Below are 27,324 nucleotides of genomic sequence, written 5' to 3'. Positions count from 1 at the left end.
CGCATGCACGTCGTCCTATGAGGGAAATATTCTCAAGCACGACGTAAAACCCAATTTCACCTCGCCTCACCTACATAATGTTGGAGGAAAGTCAGACGGGAAAGGTCATTTATGAGAGACATGTAAAATACATATGCAAACACAAATCCATAAGAGTGTATTTTTAAATTTCTAACAATTGGATTACAAATCTGTAGATAAATGATAGTTCTTTGTGCATCAGGTGTATGTCAGACAGTCAAAAATGTTTTATTTTTGTCCTTCGAGGAAATAAAAATCGGCGAAGCATAACCGAGTAAACACACATCTTCAAACGCCACCCAAACGGACTACGAGACATTAAAATCATGAATAATGGTTGGTCAAAAAAATGAAAAAGACATAGTCATGTTGTTAAGTTAACACTGAGAAATTAGTGTTCATATGCGTACGACCACGCGTAACTTCCTTACAATCTGTAGTGAAAACACACGTATCAACCCGCTGATAGACAGATATTCAACAGAAACGTTTTCTTCTTGTTGGCAAACTAAATTAAACATTAAAACCTCTCTCACTGTGGAGTCTTTGAAGGGCATTAAGAAGTGATACATATAAAAGCAAGAATTGTATGGATGTCAACTTCTTTATTGTGAAGGGTCACGACGTTTCGAAGTATATTCTTACTCCTTCATCAGGTGAATGATGAAATAACTAACTGATGAAGTTTATGTAGTTGATATGTGAAAGTGTGAAATATCTGTTAAACTAAGTTCGGCCTAACTACAGTCTCAGTGGTAGAGAGATAGGAAACGGAGAAAAAGGACTTTACTGAGGGGAAATTAGTGCAGAAATTAGCAATGCGGGGTTTTTGTAAGTCCAAAAAAGACTTATTTGGAACAGACCATGGCTTTATGCAAATTAGTGTGCAACAATATTGTATTACAAAGGACACTTTTTAAATGCCCAATTTGAAATTAGACGTAGCTTCATTATAAACGATAGCTGACGTAAAAAATAATAACTTTTATGCCGAAACTATTAAGGATGTAGCTACCATGCAGTCTTACTGTCACTATAAAAAGAAACAGATAGGAGGGGTCGCCTCAAAAGCAAAACCTGGGGTCGGGCTTGGGGATAGAGATATCAGCTAAGATAAGATAATCCTTTAGGGCAATTATACTGGGGAGGTACACGGCACGTCACAACAATTTACAAATAATATCCAGTCCTGTCGATCTTCGGGTGGTCATGCCACCTTTATACTACGATGCGTTTCTATGGTTTTCGGGTATCATACTCTCTTACATATCTCAACATAAACTTTATGAAAGAAAGACACGTAAGATGTTAATCAGTAGATGAGACATTGTCAACACACATGACAAAGCACAAAATATCTTTGAGATGACCCCTTGTGCCTGTAGGCAGCACGTGCATTTCATGCCAGGTGAGTCGACGGTCCGTCGTCATACCTGGCTGAGCGATCTAATTGTCATCTACAGTCTGATCTATTGTTTTCAGCAGCTATTCGTAATTTTTCTAAGTTTTGCCCGATTTTACGAGTACACATGCTTTTCTAGATATCGTATTACGCATCCCACTGAACGCCCAGTTAGACCGAAGTGGATCATTTCGACATATGCATATGCTATTTGCAATTGTGTCAATTTTCGGGATACAGAGTAACAGCCTAAAAACAGTTTTTTCTATTTCCGACAGTACTATAGTGTTCGCTCATCCAGTGAAATAATGTTCGCTTATTTCGTCGAATAATCAAAACAGGTTACTATCTTGCGTTGACGTTGTACATTAAACTGCCTCATAGAGACTATCCCAAAACAAAACGTATGTCGTACATAGTATATTCACATTTAAAAGTCATTGTCAGAGATGTCTGTCATTCTCAAGAGATTTGTTAGATATTGGGCGATGGCCTTGAACAGTTCGCCATTTTACTTCAGTAATTCAACTAAAGGTTTTAATAACTCCTACGCATAAATATTTTCCATGGAGCAATATTTCGTTTAAGGTTTTAACTTTTGAGTTTATGTCGAAATTTACTTGAGTTAGTGAGTGAGTCAGTTTAGTTTTACGCCACTTTCAGCAATATTCCAGGGTATATCACGGCGGGGAACACCAGACATGGGCTTATCACATTGTACCCGTGGGGAATCGAACCCGGATCTTCGGCGTGAGGAGCGCACGCTTTAACCGTTAGGCTACCCAGCCTTCATTTCTTGTCAATAAAGTTTGTCAGCAAGTAGCCCGGTTACATGGCGAGAGTGACAGGACGAGAGGTGGCTGCTTACACTGACGTCCGCGCCTTTCACGTATTTCCCCATTTCTGTGACTTATACCCAGCCAGAATATCCTTATAACGAGGTATACCTCTCTGAGCCCCGACATAAGGTCAAAGAGAAAGAGCCACTGTTCAGCTGGAAAGAACAGGTTACGTAAAGGTAGGTTTGGGCCGATGTTCGTGAAGCCTAGCATTAAGCTACTTGTATGCTTATGTTACATGTAGAACCGCCGGGCCTGTCAGTTGTATAGTATTAGTGTTGTAAACATATTGCCTTTTGTTCGACAGATAATCCGTCCTGTGGGAGTTCAACGTGAGTTTGTTCACGTAAGACAAATACGCTACTTGTACTGTGGTGGTTAGGTAGAATAAATCATTAAGTAACTAAAATATCCATGAGACATGGTCATTTTTTAATTCCAGTCAAATCAACCTGTACTGGCTGTGTAATCTGATATCAGAAAGGAATTCTGAAATGGGGGTAGCCTCGTGGTTAAAGCGTTCACTCGTCACGCCGAAGGCCTGGGTTCGATTCTCCACATGGGTACAATGTGTGGAGACCATTTCTGGTGTCCTCTGCCGTGATATTGCTGAAATGTTGCTAAAAGCGGCGTAAAACCCACAATTTCCTCACTTACTCACTTAGTGGTGCTACAAGTTACGCTGGACCAAACCAGAATCCGTAGTTTAACAAGCACCTTTCGTAGGGAGCCTTCTGTGTAGCCTGAATCATCTGACAGCTGTGATTGGATGATTTTTGGTTAGATTTTTGTGGTTTTCCCAGTGTCCATCCATCCAGTAATTAAAACTAACCACATTTTTTAATATTTTGTGCTGTCCTTTTTTACATGATGACTTATGCTGAATGTGACCACAGGAATTTTCAAGCAGTTGACATTTTGTGCGGAACTGGGGTTGTCTGTTTAGCTTCCTGCTCTCGGAAAAGGAGCTGACTTAGGTATAGTCCGTTTGGCTCAAAAGCGGACCGATGAATAATCCTAACTCGAAAACTAATCAACATAAATACTCCCTTGAAACAATGATCATAATCAAAACTTCAGACCAACTCTGTGCGAGAAAGAATGGAGACGGCACAGCACAGGTTAATGAATCAACTTTGTCGGCACTTGTGCACGTGCTTCTCTAACACCTGGCTGTCCCTTTTCTCTGCACTCCTCCCTCGTAACAAATAGTGAACTGTGTCAATATTTTAATGATAGTTTGTTAAACAAGTTTTTTAATTTTAGGACATAAATTCTGCAAACAAATCACAGAGTTGGTCTGATGTTTTGATTATGATCAGAGTTTCATTGATTATTATATATTTACTAGTTTTCGAGTTAGATTGCAATTCATCGGTCCGCTTTTGAGCCAAACGCACTATAGTGCTTTTATAATTCTTTTGCTTCTTTAAGGCCAGACTATGCACACATGTACACGTAATAGCTATTGATGGCTTAGTTATGTTGTTATTATATATAATGTTACCATAGATGTCAATGGTAAAATATTTGGTTGTGTGTAACCTAAATAATATTATTTATACTCCCCCCAATACACTCTTGCAGTCGGGCGTGTTACTTTCCCATGCTCAGGTCTTCCAGCTATTCACACCGTTTTGAATAATTCAACGTTCAACGTTCTTTCGTATGCGGCGTAATCGTAATTTGAATACTCCAACGCCCAACCCGCATAGGTGCACGTGCTGTCCTCCACGAGTCCTCTCTTTCTCCATTGATACAATATGCTAAAGCGCTGGCATTGAGAAGAGACCCATTCACCAGAATTTCTCTTACACAACTATCTTACTGCACAGGTGGGCATGACTCAGACAGGTGTGTAATTTATACAAGATGGAGTTTTTCATCTGTGAGTGAGTGAGTATGGTTTTACGCCGCTTTTCGGCTACCCTAAACAATGCAAAAATGCTACCCGAGTTAATGTGAGAGGAAACTCGAAGCGAAAGTCACAAACTGTTACCACAACGAGGTATAAATCCGGTATATCGAGGGTCTGGAATAGAGGGGTTTTACTGTACATACCTACTCAGTTCGAAGGGTATCGTATTTCTCCCTGATGAAGTCCCACACGAACGGCTGGGCGAAGGCGTTGATCCCTGGAGCTGTCGCAATGACACCGGGGCCATCTTGTTTAGGGATCTCACTCGGCGTTATAGCTCGCTCCAGCAGCCTGAAACACGTGTCTCTCACTATTGTTTGTTTGTTTGTGTTGTTGATTTTGCGTTTGTTTGTGTTGTTAATATTGTGTTTGTCTGTTTGTTTGTTTGTTTGTGTTGTTGATTTTGTGTTTGTTTGTTTGTGTTCTTGTTGATTTTGGGTTTGTTTCTTTATTTGTGTTGTTGATTTTGGGTTGTTTTGTTGTGTTGTTGATTTTGCGTTTGTTTGTGTTGTTGATTTTGTGTTTGTTTGTTTGTGTTCTTGTTGATTTTGCTTTTATTTGTGTTGTTGATTTTGTGTTGTTGATTTTGCGTTTGTTTGAGTTGTTGATTTTGTGTTTGTTTGTTTGTGTTGTTGATTTTGTTTGTGTTGTTTATTTGTGTTTGTTTGTTTGTTTGTGTTGTTGATTTGTGTTTGTTTGTTTTTGTTGTTGATTTTGTGTTTGTTTGTTTGTGTTCTTGTTGATTTTGTGTTTGTTTCTTTATTTGTGTTGTTGAATTTGTGTTTGTTTTTTTGTGTTGTTGATTTTGCGTTTGTTTGTTTGTGTTGTTGATATTGTGTTTGTTTGTTTGTGTTGTTGATTTTGTGTTTGTTTGTGTTGTTGATTTTGTGTTTGTTGGTTTGTGTTGTTGATTTTGTGTTTTATTTATGTTGTTGATTAGTGTTTGTTTGTTTTTTGTGTTGTTGATTTTGCGTTTGTTTCTTTGTGTTGTTGATTTTATGTTTGTTTGTGTTTGTGTTGTTGTTGTTTTATGTTTGTTTATTTGTTTGTCTGTTTGTTGCTTAACGTCCGCCTTGGTGACTACAACCTTGCTATAATCAGCCTTGCCCGACTGTGATATCTGCTCCACCGAAAGCGCTCTTTAATCAGCAGCAGCAGTATCGTCGTCATCAGACTCTATACATTGCTTCCGTGGCTGGCAGTTGTTAGGTTCAACTATGCAAAAATGTTTTAAATAGGCTTTAAATGACGTCACTTAGAGACCTCAACAGACCAATCCCCACCCCTCAACCCATCACAGCAACGCCACATATTGACGTCATGTACGATTGGCGACTGCAGTGTGTACAAGCCTATGAGGGTCCGCGCTGAAACATGTACAGATCTCTTACATCTCAATGATGAAGGCTTCCTGAGAACAAGCTAGCGCTCTCAGCATGTCGCTCTTGGTGGACAACGACGTCTCCGCTTGGTAGCTGTCGTAGAGGTGGTACCAGTCGTCGGCCACGCCCTCCGATATACCCGTGCACAGGACCGTCAATAACAGTTCCGGGTTGATTCTGACAACATACAGATACTGAAGTATTGACTTTAAGAAATGACATGTGACGTGAATGAGTGAGTGAATAAAGTTTTACGCCGCTTTTAGCAATATTCCAGCAATATCACGGCGGGTTACACCAGAAATGGGTTTCACACATTGTACCCATGTGGGGGAATCGACACGGATCCTTGGCATAACGAGCCAACGCTTTAACCACTAGGTTACCCTACGCCCCGTTTCTCTGATGTCTTTTATTCCAGTACTGAAGCGGCAAGAGGGTCTGGCACGAGTCGCATATTACAGTTTGTTTGTTTTGCTTGTTGTTAACGCCGCACGCAGCAATATTCCAGCCACACGGCCCCGCACTGTGACTAAATCGAGTCTGGACCAGACAATCCAGTGACTGACATCATGAGCATCGATCTACGCAATTGGGATACGATGACGTGTGTCAACCGAGACAGCGAGCCTGACCACCCGATCCCGTTAGTCGTCTCTTACGACAAGCATGGGTTTCTGAAGACGATTTTAGATGTCAGAATCATTGGATCTTGCCCAATATCACTCTCACTTCTTGTTACCTGTGAAGGTCCGGCTTAGAATGAACCTTTAGTAAACAATGCTTGTCGTAAGAGGCGACTAACAGGATCGGGTGGTCAGGTTCGCTGACATTTTTTTTTATTTTTTTATTTTTTTTTAAATATTTTTATTCATTTCAGATAGGTATAAGGTTCGCTGACTTGGTTTACACATGTCATCAGTTCCCAATTGCGCAGATGGATGCTCATGCTGCTGATCACTGGATTGTCTGGTCCAGACTCGATTATTTACAGATCGCCGCCATAAAGCTGGAATAAAGCTGAAAACTAAACTCACTCACTCACATGTTGTTTGAAATGACTTCTGCCACACTCCCGAGTACGAAGAGCATTGTCATATGTTGCAACCGACGTCAAACATGTTTCGAAATTGAAACCTGCTGTAGAGTGCGCCGTCACTACGTACCCTAATCCTCCTACAGTACATTTGCATTTGTATATCCCTTTCACAACGTGTCACGGTTTCGTGACAATGACAATGGCGCTGAATGTATTTTGGGTATTTGAGCACTAGTATACCCCACTTGGTGGCCTGTTTCTTGTCAAGTCAGAATGACATTTCAACGATGAGGCGAATAAAAAAATGGCTGCACGTAGTACAGTCAACCGACAGTGGGATAACAATCAAACCTTCAAAGCCTCAGGTAAATTACTTATCAAAACTGGCCTTTTAAGTCGTCATAAACCCACACCACCAACTAGTGCCAAAATAGAAATAATAACACTAAAACAAAACATAAAAACAAACAAAACAAATAACAACCCCACAACCCCATAGTACATCCCCTCTGCAACTTCTGACAAATTTCCAAATTCAGAATTCGTACAAATTTAATCATGCAACCCTGGCTTCCCCCCTCTCTCGATCTAACACTTAATGGCCTGGCGGGAAATACGCATTATGTCGGAAAGCGCGCGTTAAATCTCCAAATCATCATCATCATCATCACCACCATCATCATCATCATCACCATCATCATCATCATCATCATCATCACCACCATTATCATCATCATCATCACCATCGTTATCAACAACAACATCATCATCACCACCACCACCGTTATCATCATCATCATCACCACCACCACCGTTATCATCATCATCATCATCAACATCATCATCATCATCATCATTATCATCACCACCACCACCACCATTATCATCATCTTCATCATCATCATCATCATCATCATCGTCACCATCATCGTTGGGATTGGAAGCGACCTACGTAAATACTTCGCGTTGTCTGAGATTCGACATATCCATAAAGGGATTACCAAAGAAGAAATCCGCAAGTTTAGATTTCGAGACAACTTAAAATGCGACACATCACAATTAGACATAAAGGCGTTTGACTGTCGTTCGATGTTATGCTTGGGCGAAATGTGTTCCGTCCCTGTTTTACCTTTTTATCTCAAGTATATCGAACAAAAAAACACAATTTTTTCAAGCTATCCGGAATGTCCTACATACCAAATATGAACAATGAACACTCCCTAGATTTTGGCTGTAATCGAATTTCAGCAAGTTTAATCAATCACTCAGCATGCCCGACTTACAGAATATCACAATAAACGGTCCCTGGTTTAACGCAACAATGTTTAATCAACCACGCATTATTTCCAGCTCTCAAAATAGCTTGAGAAAAGGGGGGTGCACAGTCCATTTTCACGAGAGTTGCAATGGTCATTTAATAAGCTTTCAGGACAAAATGGGGTTGCGCACCCCTGCACAGTGAGTGAGTAGGGCTATCAGCAATATTCCAGCTATATCACGGCGGGGCACAACAGAAATGGACTTCGCACATTGTACCCATGTGGGGAATCGAACTCGGTTTTCGGCCTGACGAGCCAACGGTTTAACCACTGGGCTACCACACCGCCCATCGAGAACCGAGGCCCCGTTATGTCTTGGGGGAACAGAGGAGGGTGTCTCATTCTTTGTATAGTATCAGAATGAAATTCTATATGTTTACAAGATTTCACACAATGTACAAATACATACCTGACTGTATTCATGTCACGTTGGTTTACAAACTACTTCAAGGAACCATAAGGCCTTTACATTGCCCACGGGGATTTGCATAAATGAAGCTCTGAGAGCAGGTTGCACCAGTATGTGTTCTTATAATATCTACGGGGCGGTGGGGTAGTCTAGTGGTTAAAGCGTTGGCTCGTCACGCCGAAGACCCGGTTTCGAATCCCCACATGGGTACAATGTGTGTAGCCCATTTCTGGTGTCCCCCGCCGTGATGTTGCTGGAATATTGCTAAAAGCAGCGTAAAACCAAACTCAGTCAGTCAGTCTAATATCTACTTCCATTCAACACAGGGCGGTGGGGTAACTTAGACCCGGTTCGAATCCCCACATGGGTACAATGTGTGAAGCCCATTTCTGGTGTCCCCTGCAGTGATATGGTTGGAATGTTGCTAATGGCGACGTACAACCATACTCACTCACTCACTCGAGTCAACAAGAGGTAGAATGTAAGGGAACCAAATACCAATGGATTATACTAATTGCAGCATGCAAGATACATCTGTTATACTGTAAATGCGTTTTATAAACCATACGCTATATCTTTAATTCGTCACATCAAAAGTGAGTGACTGAGTCTAGCTGTACCCGGCTTTTAGCAATATTCCAGCAACATCATGGCAGGGAACACCAGAAATGGGCTTCACACGATGTACCCATGTTGGGAATCGAACCTGTGTCTTCTCCGTGACGAGCGAACGCTTTAACCACTTGGCTACCCAATCGCCAGTCATATCATAAACTGGGATATTCCTGGTGGGCGACGTGCAATTGAAATTAGCGTTTCACTCACAAAAGTGAGTGAGTGAGTGAGTTTGGTTTTACGCCGCTTTTAGCAATATTCCAGCAATATCACGGCGGGGGACACCAGAAATGGGCTTAACACAACGGCGTGAGTAGCTGATCATGTTGATGAGATCAAATATACGCCAGTTTTATGGAGGGGTGGGCTAGCCTTGCGGTTAAGCGTTCGCTCGTCATGTGAAAGACCCGGGTTCGATTCTCCACATGGGTACTATGTGTGAAGCTAAATTATCTTGTGCCACACCGTGATATTGCTGGAAGATTGCAGAAGGTGGCGTAAAACCTTACTCACTCACTATTCCGGTTTTATCGTTGATACCCACTCTAATACATGGTACTGTATTGAAAGCAGCTACAATGGTGCTGTATTGAAAGCAGCTACAATAAGTACAATTATTAAACGTGTTCAATTTGACGCGGCCCTAGCATCGAACCACCGAACGCCCGCTCTCCATTAGGGCTGCGCAATATAACCGGTTTACCGGTATTTACCGGTTCAGACCTGAAAACGATACGTATTGCGATACGCCGATCGAAAACCGGTATTTTGACTTGCATTCGCAAAATTTCGTCACACTCGGAAATCTTCGGATATGTCCTTGTTTCATTTGTGCCGAATATTATTCATATTTTTATTTTATCAGTTGTTATTAAAGCCTAATCAAGCCTAGTGATTTTGTTGTATTTTTGCTCTATAAATCAAGAATTAACTCGATTATAAGTAGTTTTTTGTTTCAAAATACTTCATGCAATATATTGCAATACATATCGCAATACATGCTTTTCGCATCGCAATATATCGCAATATGAAAATTCTCTGCAATACCCATCCCTACTCTCCATGCAGACACTCTCCGATCTATTCTAAAAACGTTCGATTAAAAATACACCCCAAATCGAGAATGTTATCTGGCATAAAGCCTTCATATAATGGGTGATATATCGAGGGCTGGTTATAGTCGAAATCCGTATCTAAACCTGTCGGTGTTTCTCGCTGTCGTCGACTCACTTGTTATCCTGTGGGTTGTCCTTCCATGCCAGGAACAGATCCCTGGCCTCCTGCAGACAGTCCTGGTTGTAGACACCGCATGCTGCACTGGACACCTCACGCTGGGCAAACCTACAATGTCAGGTTGTCATATTGAAGACACTGTAGTCCGTACTGGACAACTTACTGGGGAGGAAACCTACAATGTCAGGTTGTCATATTGAAGACACTATAGTCCATGATAATTATAGTCCGTATTGGTCAACTTACTGAGGAGGAAACCTACAATGTCAGGTTGTCATATTGAAGACACTATAGTTCGTATTGGACAACTTACTGAGGAGGAAACCTACATTGTCAGGTTGTCATATTGAAGACACTATAGTTCGTATTGGACAACTTACTGAGGAGGAAACCTACAATGTCAGGTTGTCATATTTAAGACACTATAGTTCGTATCGGACAACTTACTGGGGAGGAAACCTACAATGTCAGGTTGTCATATTGAAGACACTGTAGTCCGTATTGGACAACTTACTGAGGAGGAAACCTACAATGTCAGGTTGTCATATTGAAGACACTATAGTCCGCATTGGTCAACTTACTGGGGAGGAAACCTACAATGTCTGGTTGTCATATTGAAGACGCTGTAGTCCGTATTGGACAACTTACTGAGGAGGAAACCTACAATGTCAGGTTGTCATATTGAAGACACTATAGTCCGTATTGGACAACTTACTGAGGAGGAAACCTACAATGTCAGGTTGTCATATTGAAGACACTGTAGTCCGCATTGGTCAACTTACTGAGGAGGAAACCTACAATGTCTGGTGGTCATATTGAAGACACTATAGTCCGCATTGGTCAACTTACTGGGGAGGAAACCTACAATGTCAGGTTGTCATATTGAAGACACTATAGTCCGCATTGGTCAACTTACTGGGGAGGAAACCTACAATGTCAGGTTGTCATATTGAAGACACTATAGTCCGCATTGGTCAACTTACTGGGGAGGAAACCTACAATGTCAGGTTGTCATATTGAAGACACTATAGTCCGCATTGGTCAACTTACTGGGGAGGAAACCTACAATGTCTGGTTGTCATATTGAAGAAACTATAGTCCGCATTGGTCAACTTACTGGGGAGGAAACCTACAATGTCTGGTTGTCATATTGAAGAAACTATAGTCCGTATTGGACAACTTACTGGGGAGGAAACCTACAATGTCAGGGTTGTCATATTGAAGATACTATAGTCCGTATTGGACAACTTACTGAGGAAAACCTACAATGTCAGGTTGTCATATTGAAGACACTATAGTTCGTATTGGACAACTTACTGGGGAGGAAACCTACAATGTCAGGTTGTCATATTGAAGACACTGTAGTCCGTATTGGACAACTTACTGAGGAGGAAACCTACAATGTCAGGTTGTCATATTGCAGACACTATAGTTCGTATTGGACAACTTACTGAGGAGGAAACCTACAATGTCAGGTTGTCATATTGAAGACACTGTAGTCCGTATTGGACAACTTACTGGGGAGGAAACCTACAATGTCAGGTTGTCATATTGAAGACACTGTAGTTCGTATTGGACAACTTACTGAGGAGGAATGTCCTGATTGAATACACTACAGTCCGTATTGGACACCATCTGAGTAGAAACCTACAGTGTCAGAATGTCCTGATTGAATACACTACAGTCCGTATTGGACACCATCTGAGTAGAAAACCTACAGTGTCAGAATGTCCTGACTGAATACACTACAGTCCGTATTGGACAACACTCTGAGTGGCAAACCTACAGTGTCAGACAGTCCTGACTGAATACACTACAGTATGTATTTAACTTTCTAAGCGGCAAACCTACAGTGTCAGACAGTCCTGACTGAATACACTACAGTATGTATTTAACTTTCTAAGCGGCAAACCTACAGTGTCAGAATGTCCTGACTGAATACACTACAGTATGTATTTAACTTTCTAAGCGGCAAACCTACAGTGTCAGAATGTCCTGACTGAATACACTACAGTATGTATTTAACTTTCTAAGCGGCAAACCTACAGTGTCAGACAGTCCTGATTGAATACACTACAGTATGTATTTAACTTTCTAAGCGGCAAACCTACAGTGTCAGACAGTCCTGATTGAATACACTACAGGTATGTATTTAACTTTCTAAGCGGCAAACCTACAGTGTCAGACAGTCCTGATTGAATACACTACAGTATGTATTTAACTTTCTAAGCGGCAAACCTACAGTGTCAGACAGTCCTGACTGAATACACTACAGTATGTATTTAACTTTCTAAGCGGCAAACCTACAGTGTCAGACAGTCCTGACTGAATACACTACAGTATGTATTTAACTTTCTAAGCGGCAAACCTACAGTGTCAGAATGTCCTGACTGAATACACTACAGTATGTATTTAACTTTCTAAGCGGCAAACCTACAGTGTCAGAATGTCCTGACTGAATACACTACAGTATGTATTTAACTTTCTAAGCGGCAAACCTACAGTGTCAGAATGTCCTGACTGAATACACTACAGTATGTATTTAACTTTCTAAGCGGCAAACCTACAGTGTCAGACAGTCCTGACTGAATACACTACAGTATGTATTTAACTTTCTAAGCGGCAAACCTACAGTGTCAGACAGTCCTGACTGAATACACTACAGTATGTGCTTTAACTTTGCGGCAAACCTACAGTGTCAGAATGTCCTGACTGAATACACACTACAGTATGTATTTAACTTTCTAAGCGGCAAACCCTACAGTGTCAGACAGTCCTGATTGAATACACTACAGTATGTATTTAACTTTCTAAGCGGCAAACCTACAGTGTCAGACAGTCCTGATTGAATACACTACAGTATGTATTTAACTTTCTAAGCGGCAAACCTACAGTGTCAGACAGTCCTGACTGAATACACTACAGTATGTATTTAACTTTCTAAGCGGCAAACCTACAGTGTCAGACAGTCCTGACTGAATACACTACAGTATGTATTTAACTTTCTAAGCGGCAAACCTACAGTGTCAGAATGTCCTGACTGAATACACTACAGTATGTATTTAACTTTCTAAGCCGCAAACCTACAGTGTCAGAATGTCCTGACTGAATACACTACAGTATGTATTTAACTTTCTGCTGGCAAACCTACAGTGTCAGAATGTCCTGACTGAATACACCTACAGTATGTATTTAACTTTCTAAGCGGCAAACCTACAGTGTCAGACAGTCCTGATTGAATACACTACAGTATGTATTTAACTTTCTAAGCGGCAAACCTACAGTGTCAGAATGTCCCGACTGAATACACTACAGCATGTATTTAACTTTTCTAAGCGGCAAACCTACAGTGTCAGACAGTCCTGACTGAATACACTACAGTATGTATTTAACTTTCTAAAGCGGCAAACCTACAGTGTCAGACAGTCCTGACTGAATACACTACAGTATGTATTTAACTTTCTAAGCGGCAAACCTACAGTGTCAGAATGTCCTTGACTGAATACACTACAGTATGTATTTAACTTTCTAAGCTGGCAAACCTACAGGTGTCAGAATGTCCTGACTGAATACACTACAGTATGTATTTAACTTTCTAAGCGGCAAACCTACAGTGTCAGAATGTCCTGACTGAATACACACCACAGTATGTATTTAACTTTCTAAGCGGCAAACCTACAGTGTCAGACAGTCCTGATTGAATACACTACAGTATGTATTTAACTTTCTGCAGCAAAACCTACAGTGTCAGACAGTCCTGATTGAATACACTACAGTATGTATTTAACTTTCTAAGCAGCAAACCTACAGTGTCAGACAGTCCTGACTGAATACACTACAGTATGTATTTAACTTTCTAAGCGGCAAACCTACAGTGTCAGACAGTCCTGACTGAATACACTACAGTATGTATTTAACTTTCTAAGCGGCAAACCTACAGTGTCAGACAGTCCTGACTGAATACACTACAGTATGTGTTTAACTTTCTAAGCGGCAAAACCTACAGTGTCAGAATGTCCTGACTGAATACACTACAGTATGTATTTAACTTTCTAAGCGGCAAACCCTACAGTGTCAGAATGTCCTGACTGAATACACTACAGTATGTATTTAACTTTCTAAGCGGCAAACCTACAGTGTCAGAATGTCCCGACTGAATGTTCACTACAGCATGTATTTAACTTTCTAAGCGGCAAACCTACAGTGTCAGAATGTCCTGACTGAATACACTACAGTATGTATTTAACTTTCTAAGCGGCAAACCTACAGTGTCAGAATGTCCTGACTGAATACACTACAGTATGTATTTAACTTTCTAAGCGGCAAACCTACAGTGTCAGAATGTCCTGACTGAATACACTACAGTATGTATTTAACTTTCTAAGCGGCAAACCTACAGTGTCAGACAGTCCTGACTGAATACACTACAGTATGTATTTAACTTTCTAAGCGGCAAACCTACAGTGTCAGACAGTCCTGACTGAATACACTACAGTATGTATTTAACTTTCACTCTTCAGACACTTGAGGAGAGGGATTAATAACCCTCACCACACAGCAATAATGAAACAGCTTAATTAGCCTACTCAGTGCTCAGGAGAGCCACAGGCCTATAGTACATAATTCATACATACATTTATATTGCCCGAGTAGTAACTTTTACATTTTTTTCAGATATTATTATTTTTCTTTCTTTGCAATGTTGCATGGAATATAAACATTGATAACTTCTGAAGTATTTAAATATTTTAAGCTGTCTGCAGAATGACTGTCTGAAGAATGGGAGATCACCGAACAAATTATCTATCTTCAATATTCACAATGTTTGAGAGAACCAATATATTTACGACTCTATCTGTCCTTCTGCCGGCGTCCGTAAACCATAAAACCTGAAGGCTGCGTCGCTGCTCGATCTCAGGAATTCCTGAAACAGACAAGCTATTGTAAGTAAGGACCACCCGTTTTTAAATGAATGAGTGAGTATGGTTTTACGCCGCTTTTAGCAATATTCCAGCAACATCCCAGCGGGGAACACCAGAAACGGGCTTCACACATTGTACCTATGTGGGGAATCAAACGTGGGTCTTCGGCGTGACAAGCGAACGCTCCATTTAGTACGGATTAGTACATTTAGTTGAGAACGTTATCCTTATATAATCATCCTCACTCCCCCTAGCCATAAATTATGTACGGTCCCTTATAAGGAGCTCGCGAAATCAGAGTTCGACAGAGTACCATGATTTATGGAAGGTTGATTGGACTTGAGGTATCCGTTGTTGGAACAATAAAGCCAATTAGTATTAACTTGTGTATCGAACACAATGGCGTTCGAGGTATCGAGGTTTCACTCTACGAGATAGCAGAATGGATGGCTGTTTTCTGAAGAATATTCTATGGATACTGTGATTGTCTCGTTCATCTGGATCAGCTTGTCTCAGACTCACACGCTCACTCACTCACTCACTCACTCACTCACTCACTCACTCTACCTGTAAGGCGGGGTATATCTCGGTGTCCCGGATCATGGCGTCCATGTAGACCAGCTTGTATCAGACCGACTCACTCACTCACTCTACCTGAAAGGCGGGGTATATCTCGGTGTCCCGGATCATGGCGTCTATGTGGACCAGCTTGTCTCAGACCGACTCACTCACTCACTCTACCTGAAAGGCGGGGTATATCTCGGTGTCCCGGATCATGGCGTCCATGTAGACCAGCTTGTCTCAGACCGACTCACTCACTCACTCTACCTGAAAAGCGGGGTATATCTCGGTGTCCCGGATCATGGCGTCTATGTAGACCAGCTTGTCTCAGACCGACTCTTTCACTCTACCTGAAAAGCGGGGTATATCTCGGTGTCCCGGATCATGGTGTCTATGTAGACCAGCTTGTCTCAGACCGACTCTTTCACTCTACCTGAAAGGCGGGGTATATCTCGGTGTCCCGGATCATGGCGTCTATGTGGACCAGCTTGTCTCATACCGACTCACTCACTCACTCTACCTGAAAAGCGGGGTATATCTCGGTGTCCCGGATCATGGTGTCTATGTAGACCAGCTTGTCTCATACCGACTCACTCACTCACTCTACCTGAAAAGCGGGGTATATCTCGGTGTCCCGGATCATGGTGTCTATGTAGACCAGCTTGTCTCGGGCCGTGGTCCACGGGTAGTAGTTCAATTCCGCCGACAGATATTCCAGTGTCTGTAATCCAGTCAGCTGCGCCAGGTAGCCAGCCCTTAAAACACAGATCGACCAAACATATTTTCAGCCATAGAGAGTGAGTGCTGAATGCCATGTCGGTGCCTTGCGCAGACCTCAGCTGCGGTGCATGAGTGAGTTCATATTACACGGTTTTTAAGCAATAGTCCAGCAATATCCTTGCGAAATGGGCTTCACATGTACTCATGTGGGGAATCGAACCCGGGTCTTAGGAGTGACGAGCGGACGCTTTAACCACTAGACTACCCCACCGCCCCCTTATTCCCACCTTCATGAAATCAGGGTTCTCTGGACACGAACACACACCTTACACTATATGGCGGCGGTCTGTAAATAATTGAGTCTGCACCAGACATTCCAGTGATCAACAGCATGAGCATCAATCTACGCAGTTGGGAACCGATGACATGTGTCAACCCATTCGTGACCAACTCGTGTTATTCCGGGACAAGCCGAATAGCGACTCGTGCCCCTCTGGAAGGATTTCATATTGACGCATGAACATCAGAACTACTTTAAACAGGAACGATAACTCTATTCTGGTTTGATTCCAATGGTACTTAATATCACCGAAGTAATCATACATTGTATTGCTGTTTATGTTTTTAAACCTTTTTGATACAACTAAAAGAAGGAGAAAAACTTATTTGTTACAGACTGATTCTGACGTAATCATTACCAGATGTTCACCTTTTATTTCCAATTATATTTCTAAATAGGGTTTGATAATCACAAATGGGATTTGTTTTATTAAATATGTAACTAAAAATTATAAAAGCTACATTAAATCCGAAAGCAGAAACTCAGAAATGACTTTAAAATATTTCTCAAAGTGTACATTCGTGTAAACTTGCTGTCTTACCCCAAGTGGAATTTTAAATGAATTCGCTGAAAAAATATATGAATTACCCAAAAAATGTCAGACTAAAGTGTTCCCAGAGATGTAAAATATGCCCAATGATAAAAATTAAAGTTGATTAGTTACATGCAGATATATGTCTAACATTATTTGTTTTGAAACTCGTTGCGATTTATAATTACATTTCCTAAAATTGTTGGAAGCGCACGTACAATCTCCATAGCAAGCCCGCGAGATCGTCAGAAATACCCTCAGTTGGACCCATGAGAGCCGTTATGTCAACAAACGCACGTGCGTGTATTTGAATCTCTCACCGTCAATCGCATGATTCTTATCAAAAGCTTCATAATAGGCAGCAAAATTCTGTTAGCTAAGTTCTTTGTACTTTCAATATGACGATACATATTTTTCATGATTTTTTAAACAATGACATTAATGCCATAAGCGAGTTAAGTACTCGGGATTATTTTTACCAAAGCACCACAGTCATTTACACGCGTTCTGATTAGTTTGTCGTATTTTCGCACATAACAAGCATCGAGAGGGGGACGAGTCTTCTTGGAGGTTACGGAAAGAGGCGAGTAGTGACGAATGGTGTCAACCAAGTCAGCGAGCCTGACCACTCGGTCCCGTTAGTCGCCTCTTACGACAAGCATGGGTTACTGAAGGCACATTCTAACCCGGATCTTCCCGGTTCTGGACGTAAGGAGGTAGTCAAAGCAAGTCGTGGTACTGTGACGGCGAGGGATGGTGTTCATAATATCAGTCACTGGTTTGGCATTTTTACCTGGCTAAGTCCATGGCGTCGTTGATGATCTGAGCTCGATTTATTGGAATGATCACCTGTAAAAACAAAGATGTATGAATATCAACGGTAGGCAAAAGGTGGAATGGGGCGGGCTGAAGTCCTCAAAGGCAGAGTTACCTGCCTTGGGCACATAAAACAACTGTTTTGATTGTTGTTGAACGCTGCTCAGCACTATTGCACCTGTATGGAGGCGGTCTTCAGCCATCCATGCTTGTCGCAAGAGGCGACTAACGGTATCGAATCGTCAGGTTCGCTGACTTGGTTGACTCATGTCATCGGTTCCAAATTGCGTAGATTGATGCTCATGCTGTTGATCACTGGATTGTCTGATCTATGCTCTATTATTTACAGATAGCTCTAACGTAGCTGGAATATTGGTTTTTGTCTTTCTTTCTGACGTAGATACGATCAAGTATGAACAAATATTGATATATTTTTTATCCTTTTTATTTAAAAAAATATAAACCGATAAATATGTTTCTTCAGGCGACTGACTGATCGGCTCAACTTTGGATCATAGTGGCTATGTGGATGTTCAATTACATGAAATGAAGGTACCCGGGTGCATGTTATCGTGTGCCAAGCGAGTGGATTGATCCTCAGAACTGTTCACCAAACTGAACAATGATTTAAAACATTTATTTCACAGCTACTTGCCTCGTGGTTTGCTTTAAGCTGCTTGATGATGTTCTTCCAGTTGTCTTCATCATAGTTGACGCGATAGTAACCATGGTGACGGATATTACCCAGAATCCAACTCGACTCATCGCTCGGATCCGGTATCGTTACGGTGGTGTCATAAACATCTGAAATGTACATGTGCTACTCGATGATGTCAGCCTTATAAGGAATAGTTTTCAAATATGAGAACGTGAACATATTTGTCGATTTTTATTAGTAGACATTCGGTCTATGCAATATAACCATGTTTTCTGTATATAATCACTATGTGTAATCGTGGAGCCCGTTAAACAAAGCGACTTTAGTTTTCAGATGTCCGTGGCAGTGGGCGAAATAGCCACTGGCCCGCTAGCCCGTGGCTAGTAAAAATCCAGTCGGGCAAGTAAATATCCACATTTACTCGCCCAACTGGCTCGTGAAGATTCATGGGGTCATTTTGTAAATATATCACTCTCTCCGACTTATTAAGTTATAATACACTTTTAAATCATGCACGATTATGGCCTGATACAAATGTTCATCATATTAACAGCTTAATGATGAAACCCGTGTGATGCCAACAATATCTTATTCTCATCTATTTTTGCAATCTTTTGTTTAGTTTCCCCATTCAAATTTCGGGCTCGTGAATTATTTTGTGGGCTAGTAGTTTTCAGGCATAGCTAGCTCGACTGGCTATCATAATTTGGAAACCATTTCGCACACTGGTCTAAGTCCAGGGGTCCGATCCACAAAGCGTTCGTAACCTTACGACCTGTCGTAACTCTATTGTTAAGCACAGGCTTACGAATGCCGTAGCCCTACAAACGTTTTGTGGGTCGGGACCAAGGTTGCATCGGTCATAGTATATCATGTGATCCCTTATTTCTTTCCCTCAGTATATAAAGTGTCTGAGTAGGGTATCCATATCAATGTGTGCCATCGTACCTCAGAAGGTTACAACTATACGACAAGCCTAAGCCAGGACTTGTACAACCCGCCATGCACACATGTGCTTCACCGCGGCAGTTAACCCCGTTTCACGCAGCTTGTCTTGACAGTAGACAAGGTCAACACCTTGGTCGTCCTCTACAGGCCGTGAAGATCCGGGTTAGATTGGTCTTCAGTTACCCATGCTTGTCGTGTGGTAGGTGTCGCTGACGTGGTTGACATTGTCTAAATAATCGATTCTGGACCACACAATCCAGTGTTTGATATGATAAGCTTCAAAAAAAATTTCGATTATCCCCACGATCGTTTTCGTCGCCTCTTAAGACAGGGCCCTTGGGGATCTGATCGGGTTTAAATTGATCTTCAGTAACTCATGCTTGCCGGAATCAGGCGCTCATGACGTTGACTATATACAGACCCGTGAAGATCCGCGTTTGAATTGATCTTCAGTAACCCATGCTAGTCATAAGAGGCGACTAACGGGATCGGGTGGTCAGACTCGCTGACTTGGTTGACACATGTCATCGTGTCCCAATTGCGTAGATCGATGTTCATGCTGTTGATCACTGGATTGTGTGGTCCAGGCTCGATTATTTACAGACCGCCGTAAAACAGCTGGAATATTGCTGAGTGCGGCGTTAAGAAATAAACAAACACTTTAATAATTATACATAACACGGCCTTAAAAAATGATATTTAAAAACGCCGAGACTTGAATTCAAAGAGACTTCAGACACGGAAATATTTGGACGGTGCTGTTGCAAAATTAGAAATATTCAGTGAACATGAACATGGATGAAATGACTCGTTATCTCGCATCTTTTGATTTCACTGCGTTGTTGGTTCGCTGACAAATGCTGTCCTACAGTTGTTGTTATAAAGAGTAAAATTTGTCATCTCCACCTGCCACGATAAACACCACCTATTAATAGATAAACGTCCTTTGAAAATAGACTACAACAAAGGGTCATGTCGAACACAGCTGTTAGTGTATTCTATGCTATTTTCACGGCGTCCAAATTGAATCAGACTCAGTTTATCTTAGCATTCATTAAAGTGAATAAATGAGTATGCTTTTACGCCGCTTTTAGCAATATTCCAGCAATATCACTTCAGGGGATACCAGAAATGGGCTTCACACATTGTACCCATGTGGGAATCGAACCCGGGTCATCGGCGTGACGAGCGAACGCTTTAACCACTCGGCTACCCAGCCGTCATTTCACAAGTCCACAAAAAAAAGTCCAGCTAACGTATTTTTAAAATTGTACCTATCATGGAAATCGAACCCAGGTCCTCGGAGTGACGAACGAACGCTCTAACCACTAGGCTACCCAAATGCCCCAGCTATTATAGTGAAGGGTGATTGTGATGATAATGCTGGAGATCATACACAGTATTAGCAGCAGCATCTTTCCAGTGCCATCAATCAGGACTTGGGTGAGTTGAGTTTTACGCCGTTTTTAGCAATATTCCAGCAATATCACGGCGTGGGACACCAGACATGTATCGATGTGTGGAACCGAACTCAGGTGTTCGTCGTGACGAGCCAACGCTGTAACCATTACGCTACCGCACCGACCTCTATCAGGAATTGAACGCGCCCCGTCGTCTCGTGTTCAACAATTAACAAACAAATGTCGCCGTTGGCCATAAAAAGAGTAGTGCTGCGCAATATAACCGGTTTACCAGTATTTACCGGTTCAGGCATGAAAACGATACGTATTGCGATACGCTGATCGAAAATAGGTATTTTGACATGCATTCGGAAAACTTCGTAACACTCGGAAATCTTCGCATATTTCCGTTTTTTAAGTTGTTTTCCTTTTTTTATTTGTGCCAAATATTATTTACATTTGTTTTTGGTCATGATTAAAAGTTTTAATTAAATCTTAATCAAGCATAGTGATTTTGTTGTGTTTTTGCTTTATGAATCAAGCATTAACTCGATTATACGTAGTTATTTGTTGAAGAAAAATTTCTTGCAATATATTGCAATACATATCGCAATATACGCTTTTGCATCGCAATATATCGCAATATGAAAATTCTCTGCAATACCCACCCCTAAAAAAGAGGCTTGTCCGTGTCCCTTCTGTTGAATAATCTCGCTTTGGTATTGCTAATGATAACGTTTCCGTGAACGTCCTAAAGCCGCCTTACCTGCTGTGTCGTTTCTCAGCATCCAGATGATATCGGCGTCAGTGACGTCGAAGTTCTTCTGGTCGCTCGTGGTGAACGTGAAGGGGATGTTCCAGGTGTAACTGAAGACGTAGAGATATACACAGCACATAGCAATACGTAAGTGAGTGAGTTTAGTTTTACGCCGCACTCAGCAATATTCCAGTTATATGGCGGCGGTCTGTAAATAATTGAGTATGACCTAGATAATCCAGTGATCATCTGCATCAGCATCGATCTACGCAATTGGGATACAATGACATGTGTCAATCAAGTCAGCGAGCCTGACCACCCGATCCCGTTGTACAATACGTAACGGATATAGGTGACATATACATGCGTATGCATCAGGCACTGTTAAACGTATCTTGTACGTATGTAGAGTTAAACATAAACTTGTGTGTACCGGGTAAAGTTATACGTAAACTTATGTCTACCTTGTAAAGTTATGTGTAAACTTACACCAAACAGCTGAAGATAATTTATTAAGAAAAGCGCACGTAAAGTCTCCAGATCATCATCATCATCACGCGAGAATCACGGAAATTGACCTGGGGTAAGTGTACATGTACCAACATGCGAGCCCTCTGAGCCTTAAAAACATTTTATAATTGTACGGAATATAGAGTGTCCGGAATAATGAGGTGTCATATAACGAGGATTCCTAAGTAGAAAGGGTCTTGAGTGTACATGGTAAGTGTAGATGTACCCAAATGATAACCTTGTGAGTTCTTAAAACAGTTTTTTATTGTACGGAATGAAGAGTGTCCGGAGTAATCATGTGTGGAATAACGGGGATTCACAATAAAAAAAGGGTCTTACTTATACGGGGACACATATTTGCCGGGGTCCGAAGAGGCAGGGTCAAACAGGAACCTCTCCTGCGTGAGCCGTATCATCTTGGGGCCAGCCCTGGACACGGTGACCACTGGATAGTTCATCTGTAGCGTCCACGTCTTCATCGTGTCCACCACGACGGCAGTCTTCTTCTCCTCTTCGGCTTGCTGCAACAGTGAGTGAAGAGAGTATATTTCCGTTTGTTGGCCATCGGCCCATGTACAAAAGTATGTACAATTACATATGTATGGCAATTGACAGGTATACGTGTATTATTATTCAACAAGTGCAGATTTACATTTCAGAGTTTTCTTAATAAACTTGGCACATCTAATCAGAATACTCACATCATGTGAGGTCAATAAGAATTTACAAATATTTGGTAAAGAATCCCAATTTGGTATATACTTCTTTCTTAAAGAAACATGCATCACATTCAAATATGAAGTGAAACTCATTTCCAATACCATTATTATTACACATTCTACATATTCTATTTATAGTAAAAGGTTCTTTTTGTCTAACATTACAACGTAAAGGAAGCTCATTTAATCTTAACAAGCATTACTTCCCTACTATTAATATTTGATACATAATATTCAACTGTATACAATGATTTAATAAACGTATAATGTACAAGTCTCGATGAAACATTAATATTGCTAAAAATGTTTTGTTATCCACAATCTTCTAATCTCTGCTGAAATAACGACAAATAATATGAGATATCTCCAATATCTTGACTAACCCACACATATCCAAAACCATACATATTCAACAATAACCTAGCACAAGAAGCCCACGTGTTCCTTCCAATAGAATCTAGATTCTTAATCTAAAGATAACATTGTTTGGGGTAGCGAGTGTCAGGCATTCTTAACAATTTACACCAATATTTCACACATTTCAAGTAATAATCTACATAAATTCCATGTCTACCACATTCAGCTAAAGCTGCGTTAGTAGATACATGTTTACCTATACCTAAAACATATTTACAAAAACTATTATGAAATCTATCAATAACATATCTTTCCTGAAATCCCCACACTTCTGCACCATACAACAAAATTGGTTTAATTTTGGAGTCAAACAATTTAAATAATATTTTAGCAGGAATTTTTGTATATTTATGCTGAAGCTGCTTAATAACAAGTAAGGCCTTACTGGCTTTTGATACCAGAGTGTTTGTATACACTGTTCATGACAACCTAGTGGGAAACATAACACCCAGATAGTTATAATACGTTGCTGTTTTTAGTAGTTTTCCATCAAAACATCATTTCTCATAATTTCGTAAATAACCCCCATTTCGAAATACTAATATTTCTGTCTTATCTATATTTACTTGTAAGCCCCATGATTTGCAAAATTTACATAAAATATCAATCTTTTTCTGTAAACCAATGACAGTGTCATCGAAAATACATAAATCATCTGCATACAATAACAGAAGTAGCTCTGAATATTCTGCACCTATAAATATACCTCTTAAGTCTCCATCCTCAATCATAGATTGAACCTCAGCAATGAACATTGAAAATAGAAATGGACTAATTACACACCCCTGCCTAACTCCACTTAAGCTATCAAAGTATTCTGTTATGGTAGTGTTCGATAATCTAACAGATGACTTTATTTTAAAATACATATTTATCAATACTGTAAATAATTTACCATGGACACCTTTATTCATTATTGAATACCAAAATATTGCCTGTTAGCAGAATCAGAAACCTTCTTAAAATCTACATATATACAATAGAAACGTTCACCACTTTTAGAGATTTATTTTTCTACAAGACATTGTAATATAAAAATATTATCAGCTGTACAATAACCTTTTCTAAATCCCGCCTGGGCTTCGACAACATTGTGAAAAAAAATCAGCAAAACGTTTTAGACGTTCATTTATGATAGAGCAGAATATTTTCCCGAAGGTATCCATCAAAGATATACCCCTATAGTTATCAACACAATCGAAACTTCCTTTTTTGTGCAGTGGAACAATAATACCTTTAGTCCATTCAGATGGGAAGATACCCGTTGACAAAATATTATTATATATAGCTAACAGATATGGAGCTAAAACATTACTACCATCAGGTCCTGGTGCTTTACCCTGCTTAAGATCTTTTATAGCTGCTTCAATCTCTTCACTTGTGGGGTGGTGGGGTAGCCTAGTGGTTAAAGCGTTGGCTCGTCACGCCGAAGACCCGGGTTCGAATACCCACATGGGTACAATGTGTGAAGCCCATTTCTGGTGTCCCCCCGTCGTGATGTTGCTGGAATATTGCTAAAAGCGGCGTAAAACCAAACTCAGTCAGTTCATTACACAACTGTTCATTATGGTTATTAATGATATAGTCTACATCCTCTAAATCAGTCAGGTTTAAGACTCTCTTGAAATATTCCATCTAATCATCTGGGCTAATGTTGGAAACACGACGTGACTGACTGAGTTTGGTTTTACGCCGCTTTTAGCAATATCCCAGCAACATCACGGCGGGTGACACATGAAATGGGCTTCACGTGGGGATTCGAACCCGGGTCTTCTGCGTGACGAGCGAACGCTTTAACCATTAGGCTACCCCACCGCCCCGAAACACGACTTGAAGTAACAATATTTGTTAATCTACTAATTTTCTTCCAAAAAACATTCGTTATCACGAGTACTATCAACAAGTTCACTCATACAAGTGTCTTCATACTCTAGTCTCTTTTTTCTACACAATGATCTATAACTATTTCTTAACGTACAATATTAGGGAGAATCACCAGTGACTCTAATTCATCTAATAACTTAAACTTACTAATCTTCAAATTCTCACACTCTTTATCATACCATTTTCCCCCCTAGATGTACGTTTAGAACGTTTTAAAGCAGACGACAACCGACATGAAACAGCACAATCATGTAAAACGCCAGTAAGGGATTAATCAACAGCTTAATCAACATTCACAGATAACAAGCGAATAAAATCATCAAATAAAGTCAAAAACATAGAGACAGCATTCCTGAAGGAGTCAGCAAATTCATATTTCCAGGTAAATCAAGGAATGGAATTTACATGTATTACACTCTTAGGCCTACGAGAGCTTTGTGAAACGGGGCCTTGTTTAGTTGGGGTATTATTTGGCAAATTTTGGAAGTTTGTTGTTTTGACAGACGTTTTATTTCACTTTTCAATGATGGGGTTGTTGATTGTGCCTGTCAGCCATCAGACGGAGGACATATCTGTGTATATTCACTTACATAAATGCGGGCAGGTGTGTCTTTTACTGTGGTCATTTATGATGAGTGATGATGGCAATAACAAACTGTTTGGAAATTGTTAAATGTTCTCAATTGTATTTTGCACACTTCGCCTAGTGCATATATACTAAGCGGCATTAATAACGGGTCAAATAATATATAGCACATTTAAAGCAAAGTTTCTCAGAAATAATAGAACTTTCTTTTATTGTGATCATTTATAATGGATGATGACAATATTAAAATGTTTTGAGTCTGACACATGTTCTCAATTGTATTTTACACAATTCGCGTAGTGCATGATATATATTAATTCGATATGTTTATGGCCACTGCCTCCTGCCTCGGTAACCTTGAGCCCAGTAAATACTTTGCGTGAGGTTGTTTGCTGCTATGTTTCGTAACGCCACACTCAGCAATATCAGCAATATTCCAGCAATATTCAAGCAATAAATCGTAAATAATCGAGTCTGAACCAGGCAATTCAGTGATTAACATCATGAGCAATGTGCGTCATCAGCGGTTTCATGGTTGTTGTTTAACGCCGCACTCAGCAATATTCCAGCTATATGTCGGCGTTCTGTAAATATTTGAGTCTAGACCAGACAAACGGGTGATCAACAGCATGAGCATCGATCTACGCAATTTTTCAACCATCAAGAGACATCAAGAGTGCGGACACCATGCTGAAAAAACATAGCTTATATTCTTCTATGTTAGGTCTTAATCACAGGATCCTGGAACGCTTAAGGGAAGTAACTCTGTATAGAAAATAGCGGCGCCTTTCACATCAATCATAACCATATTCCATTGTTCACCAGCCATTCGAGAGTCGGTATAGTAACAGCAACAGATAACAAAGTGAAAGAAGGATTTATAGTAATATACTCAGGCTTATAATGCTTGGCACCCCGGTCGATAACCATATTATTTTTTTTAACTTTTCATGCAATATATTGTATCCAACTGAAATTTTGTGTATGTCTGATGAAAATGTGTGTCCACAGCTTGTTCAGCTTGACCTGAGGTGTCCTCCCATTACGCAGACAGCCAGTTCGAAGACACCTTAAAACAACAACATTTACGGTCCAGTGAACAGATTATCTACTACCTGTTACCTACACATTATAATGGAATAGTCCAAATAAAAACATAGGAACAAACTGAAGCTATGTTATTATTTTGAAAGATGCACGAAAAGACAGTAGTTTGAATTTTTATTGCTGCGATATAAAAACAGTTTATATTCATAAACATTTCGGTTAACCTTCTAGCTTAACGGGAGTCAGCATCATATTGAAAACATTAGCTTAGCTATTAGAAATTGCGACACTGTTGTATCATATAAATCAAATAAAGACAAATGTGAACTT

At 40.5% G+C, this 27,324-nt stretch overlaps 1 protein-coding gene across 2 annotated transcripts in view; it reads right to left on the bottom strand.

Moving 5' to 3' along the window:
• The window catches only part of LOC124274757 (aminopeptidase N-like), a 96,921-nt gene that overhangs the window by 48,742 nt on the left and 20,855 nt on the right, over positions 1–27,324 (bottom strand). For both annotated transcript variants that reach the window (XM_046710125.1, XM_046710126.1), the window contains exons 11-19: positions 22,681–22,862; positions 21,841–21,941; positions 18,724–18,872; positions 18,046–18,101; positions 16,268–16,415; positions 15,025–15,101; positions 10,175–10,285; positions 5,572–5,739; positions 4,328–4,471 (exon numbers count right to left, since the gene is read on the bottom strand). In XM_046710125.1, the coding sequence (XP_046566081.1) occupies positions 4,328–4,471; positions 5,572–5,739; positions 10,175–10,285; positions 15,025–15,101; positions 16,268–16,415; positions 18,046–18,101; positions 18,724–18,872; positions 21,841–21,941; positions 22,681–22,862 (1,136 nt within the window). The remainder of the gene's footprint in view (positions 1–4,327; positions 4,472–5,571; positions 5,740–10,174; positions 10,286–15,024; positions 15,102–16,267; positions 16,416–18,045; positions 18,102–18,723; positions 18,873–21,840; positions 21,942–22,680; positions 22,863–27,324) is intronic.

This window comes from Haliotis rubra, unplaced genomic scaffold, assembly GCF_003918875.1.
Source record: "Haliotis rubra isolate DU_JTF1 unplaced genomic scaffold, ASM391887v1 Scf194, whole genome shotgun sequence".
In the NCBI taxonomy this organism is placed as follows: domain Eukaryota; kingdom Metazoa; phylum Mollusca; class Gastropoda; order Lepetellida; family Haliotidae; genus Haliotis; species Haliotis rubra.
The sequence above is the reverse complement of the archived record's forward strand: the minus strand, read 5'-3'. Positions and strand labels throughout refer to the sequence as shown.